The sequence below is a fragment of the Pygoscelis adeliae genome, unplaced genomic scaffold, assembly GCF_000699105.1.
Source record: "Pygoscelis adeliae isolate BGI_AS28 unplaced genomic scaffold, ASM69910v1 Scaffold278, whole genome shotgun sequence".
Taxonomy (NCBI): domain Eukaryota; kingdom Metazoa; phylum Chordata; class Aves; order Sphenisciformes; family Spheniscidae; genus Pygoscelis; species Pygoscelis adeliae.
The window spans coordinates 368,556-374,036 of record NW_008825411.1 but is presented as its reverse complement, the minus strand read 5'-3'; the positions used below and the strand labels follow the sequence as shown (position 1 = coordinate 374,036).

At 43.7% G+C, this 5,481-nt stretch overlaps 2 protein-coding genes across 2 annotated transcripts in view; one reads left to right on the top strand and one right to left on the bottom strand.

Annotated features, from left to right (window-relative positions):
- Positions 1–2,452, top strand: part of LOC103922491 (histone-lysine N-methyltransferase SETMAR) — a 5,834-nt gene extending 3,382 nt beyond the window's left edge. Inside the window, exon 3 of the mRNA XM_009330630.1 lies at positions 182–2,452. The gene's annotated coding sequence lies outside the window, so the exon portion shown is untranslated. The remainder of the gene's footprint in view (positions 1–181) is intronic.
- A 776-nt stretch (positions 2,453–3,228) lies between these two features.
- The window catches only part of SUMF1 (sulfatase modifying factor 1), a 32,992-nt gene continuing 30,739 nt past the window's right edge, over positions 3,229–5,481 (bottom strand). Inside the window, exon 8 of the mRNA XM_009330622.1 lies at positions 3,229–4,012. Coding sequence (XP_009328897.1) covers positions 3,902–4,012 — 111 coding nt within the window. The 3' untranslated portion in view covers positions 3,229–3,901. The remainder of the gene's footprint in view (positions 4,013–5,481) is intronic.

Sequence of the window (5,481 nt, the reverse complement as noted above, 5' to 3'; positions counted from 1 at the left end):
AACAGGCTGCCCGGGGAAGTGGTTGAGTCACCATCCCTGGAAGTATTTAAAAGACGGGTAGATGAGGCGCTTAGGGACATGGTTTAGTGGGCACGGTGTTGTTGGGTTGATGGTTGGACTCGATGATCTTGGAGGTCTCTTCCAACCTTAATGATTCTATGATTCTATGATTCTATGATACATCTGAACAATGACAGAGTTGTGGTTTTATGTTGTTGAACAGCGGGCAGCCACGTGAGCATTCCTTTCAGCTGCTAACTGGTTTGTTTTCGCTATTCCTACAGAGCCAAACAGTATTAAGCAAAGCCTGTCCTCTCCCAGCAGAGGGAGAAGGTCATTGCCTCTTTTCGTCATTCTTGTACAGATCTAACAAGCGCACACGGCTTTGCTGAGCGTCTCCTTACACCAGGGATACACGAGAGAGCTTACCAGATGGGGTACGTTCTGCAACTGCACGTTACTTCACTTCCTTTCTAGAACGATCAAATTAAGGAAGCTTCAAACAGGCTTGTTTTGAATTTCCCCGATCTTTGATATACAAGACAGATAAACTACAGTGCTGCTTTTCACAGTCATGCCACAGTGCTCCATCGGTGGCACAAACCCCTGGGTTATTTGCTCTGTACGGTTTGATCTTTAACTATATTCATAACCTTTGACAAAACATGCACACACGGGGTAGTGCCTCTCGGGGGGATCTGCTGTTCTGCAGGCCATCGGCAACTTTTTTTTTTAATAAAAAAGACAACTTTGATTTGGACCTGAAAGATTAATCTGATACCGCCATCAGGGATAAAGGGATAAAGGACATTTTGCTGCTCTTACTTTTGCTATTTGCTAAACAAAATCTTACTTTGTGTTTACTTATACTTCCTAGATAAGCCTCAGGGTTGGCTTCTCCCCATTTAATGTATACCTTCCTGCTTCCATTGTGAAGACCTGCTGTTGAGATTTACATACGGCTGTGGTTTTAGTTTATGAAAATTAGTACGTGATTTTTCTTAGGGTTAATCATTAAGCGTCACTTCTGTCAATACAGAAAGCTTCCAAAGGGCTTCAGCTGCTTGTCAAAAGCAATTTACAAGCTAAGTGGCCATTAACTTTATTCCTTGCCCGATTAAGGGTGCCTGCTTCTACAGAAGTTCTCCAGGTCCCGTAACTCAGAACGCACGCTGCACTAGATACCAGAGTACAGCTTAGGTCGCAGGGTCTCTTGTCCTAGTTAGAGGCTTATCTGGTTTTCTTCCCCCAAAGGGCATTGCGCCAGCCACTTTCAGCCTGCAGGACTGGGACTGGATGATCCAATCTACTTCATCTTTCCCTCCTGGAAAAAGTTTCAGGACTAGTTTTATACCATCTGTATTCCTATTCCTCAAGATTAGATGGGTTTTCAAGATGACGGCGCTGTTTGCTAGCTTCCTGTTATGTGAATATGTACTTGGCATGGTTTTGAGTAGTTAAGGAAGCGTAGATTGAAAAAAAAAGTCACGCCAGAACACAAACCCCCAGACACCGTTAGCAATATCTAGTCCTTGCATCACCTGCCTTAACCCAGAGAACACAGCCGAGCCTTCAGTCTCGGTGCAATCCTACCCTTCCAGTCCCAGCCAGCTGATGCTGCTTCTAGCAAGTGACCTGAGTATCAGTTACCTGGATAGAACAGACTTCCACAGCACAGAACAAGAAGAGAGCGTTGTACTGTTGAAAACAGCCAGCCGCAGGAAAGGCCTTGCAAGAACATGAAATACTACGTTGGCCTTGAGTTCTAAACCATCGTGGCAATTGTTAATGGCCTTTTTCCATATAGCGTGTGCTTTATACTCTGCTATGCCTTCGCACTACAGCCGAGAGCAAAATCTTACTGAAAAGCAAAAAATCCTCTTACAAGGGACTAAAAAAAGACAATAGACCCTTGTTTCTACCTGCTGCATTTCTGTTCACTTTTTCCTTTGGGTTCCTTTCAGCTTCAGAGTCCCCGTCTACCACTTCACAGTTCAGCGTGCTCTTTTGCAATGAGTCCAATCAAACAGCTCAAAAGACCGTAAGCTCTGTGTAATCCTCCCTCCTCCTTTCTACTCTCAAAGTGCAGTAATGATTGTCAATATTTCAATACTCACTCAAGCTCCCATTGAAATCTGATCAGATTAATTCATGGATGTTTAATGGAAGATCTTGCAAGAAAATACAGTAACCGTTATCCAAACAAAAGCAGCATGAATGGGACACATTCCACCATCTCCGCAGAAGACCAGGAAGACTTTCCTCCACATGCCACCCACAGCACAACGAGTATTGACTGACATATACCTGATGGTGTGGCATCACGAAGCTGTTTATTTAAATAAAGTCTCAACGATTTTCCAATATATGGACTTGTGTGTGTATTTTTATCAAGGATTTTTTCCCAGAATAAAAAACAAAACCAGCTCTAGGCAAAAGCTTTTATAAAGTTCTCCGGTATCTTCCTTTCTGAAGTGGAGTGCACTGAGTGGAGAAGGAGCTGGCAAGTGACAGATTTGTATTAACCCCAGGTTGTATTAAACGCAAACCCAACTTACTACAGAAAAGACAATGCCGGGAAAGACTGGCATCAATGCAAGAGTTTTTGTTAATCCACCACGTTTTTCACTGTGGGGTCTCAAAGCAGCTGACAAGATGGCCAAGTTCAATCCCGGCTTTCCACACAGGCAGTTCAGAGGCCTGTTAGAGGGCAGCAACACAGCTGGCTGCGACGCGTTCGAAGGACAGCCCTGCTGGCGCCCAGCTTACTGCACAGGCGATCTCTCGTTCCGTCTCACTTAGAGCAAGCAATCGCCTGGCACAGAAATATGACCAGATACTGTGTCCTAGAGTGAGTGATGGTGCAAAACACTTTGTGGAAGGTCTGAAATACATTCAGATCCCACAATGAGGTAGCTCTCATTATTCCCGTTTCCCTTCCTCCTTGCTGAAATGCCTCTCCTTTTAAGTTGGATATTTTTTTTTTTTTTAAAAACAGAGACAACAGTTTCAAAATTTGCCTTATTAGGCCTTAGGGCTCGCAGTTACATCTGCCATCTTTTCAACTGTAATGATCGTTTATTCCAGTGAAATCATGTTAGCTTCAGTTTCTAATGATGACATTTTTGCAATTTGCAAGTCCCCAAAATAAGCCTACACCACATCCAAGAGAAATTCAAGGAAAATTGCCAGTGTTTTTCCATCAATAAAAGTCTTCAGCATAAATAAATGCTTGAAATTTTATTCAAATATGCACATTTCTAATCATCATCACCCTGAGGATTATCATCCCACAGTTGCAGAAGGCACTTTCTAAAGAAGAGCAAGTATCTCACCAGAAAACACATTTCTGGACCTGATTTTCACTGCAACAGGAATGTAATACAAGCTGCGGGGCTGCACTAATTGCCCATGGCGATAGCTGTCTGTCTTCCAGTCCTCACCTCTAATTAACTCCTTCAATTTTCTTTTAAAGCTGTCTAGAAGTTTATAAAGTCCTTGTTGATTGGATTTGAGTGCAGAAATTCAAACTATACATAAATAAAACTATTTAATAAAGATCTTGTCTAAAGGAGCTATTAATTAACCTTTTAAAACACAATCGGCATGTTTCTGCTCGGTTTTGTGCTAGTTAACTCCAAAATACTCTTGCTAACACCAACAGAATTCACCGATAAAGTGTTTGGTCAGGATAAGAGTCCAGGCCAGCTTCCCCAAGGACAAATACAGGAAGGTTCTTCACGCAATGTTGAGTAGCGTTGGATTTCCACCCCACGCCCCCCGCAGGAAGTTCAAGCACTAGATTTTTCTATTCTGTGTCATCAGCAAGTGACGCTCCGCACATCTCTTCTTCCTTGGGTGAAATTCAGCCCTTCCCGTCTCGGTGCGACAGCCCATTTGGTCACGGTAGCTCCGGCAAGGTGTCTGCTGCGCAGCGGAATCCCAGATTTGAAGCAGAGCTGTCAGGAGTGTTTTGACTACGGGCCACACAGCGATACCTGTAGCAGTAAGACTGGAGGGGGGGAGGAGAGAACTTCAGAGTATATCACAGCTCATGTTTCCTTAGGCAAGAGTTTGTTAGAGTAATATGGCAAAACTTTTCTAGTGCTGTTGAAAAGATCAACGAACTGATACAGATCAAGATCCCTGTGTTAGAAATAAGGGAAATCCCACTGTACGCAGAGACCGGTTGCAGCCGATACAAAAGGTAGTGTGAATGGCAAAGTGTCCGGTAACACGAGTGTCTGCTAATAATCTATCCTGCTCCCAGAAAAAGCTAAGAGTGACCATTCTGCTTCTCCTCAGAGGAAGAGAAAGCATCTCAGTGCCTTGGTCTGTGTATCAGTATTCTACAGGACGACTGGAAATGGACGGGTACTGGCACCTGGCAAAAAACATTTCGCTGAATGAGATGCAAGAAGAAAGGAGGTGAACTGGAGGCGAACTCCTTCCCAGTATTCCCGTGGCTAGCTTCTAGGGATATTTATGATGAAGATATAATCTGGACTGGTGGCTATAAAAACATTTACATTTAAAATTAAGCCATTGATAAAGTGATTCAATTGCATTTCAGATATTCCTAGTAGACAACTTTGAACACTGTCCTCTTCCAGAATGGGCTGCAATCACACAGCAGCTGCCTCAGAAAAACCAAAAGGGGAACCATCACTGCTGTTTCATTTCTTTAAGTGAGAAAGGAGCACAAGATTATTTCGCAGGACTTGTCCTCGCACCCATTTGATGCCACTGATGTGTGTTGGTGGGAAATGTCTCTGTGCTTCCATTCCCAGTGTTGTTTGTCTTGTGCTTGTAGGATTTGATATTTCTGTGATAGACCAATTAGATCAAAAGCGTCATCTTAAAAGATTCAGAAGCCGAGTGCTGCAGGGTGCTTTGTACAGGTTATTTGGGGAAAGGCCGTTAACTTACACACAACCAAGTGAGTCTGAACAGGAGGTGGTCAGACATCTTTACAGCAGGGTATAGACACTGGTCTATAACACGCTTTGTACGCTGCCTGGCTGTACAGGTTTGGCCACATCTCAGTGCACGTTAATAACTCACACTCCTTGAAAAAAGAAAAACCTGTGCTGTTCACAGTGCTACAGATTCTCAGTTATCTGACCTTAGGAACGGTAGTTTCCAAACTGCAGAACTAACCAGTTTAAGCGGTTTGCTACATTAAGTTAGACTGCCCAGCAGCAGTTATCCATCATAGCATGGGAGAAGGACAGTCACACTAGTAATTTCACTAATAAAGCGCTGGGGTAACAGACTGTGCGTTTATGTAGCAACTCCAGTACGATCCATCCGAGTTCTGCCCCATTTTGCTGTTACTTCAAAAGATCTGGCTCAGGCTTTTTGTTCCTGTCTTCCTGCTACAAGCTGCTGGCCTCTGACAAAAGAACACCCCTTTCATTCAGGCTGGTTGAGCTGCATGTAGCCGGGCTCTGAACCAGACTTCTGGAACAGCTGGGTTAA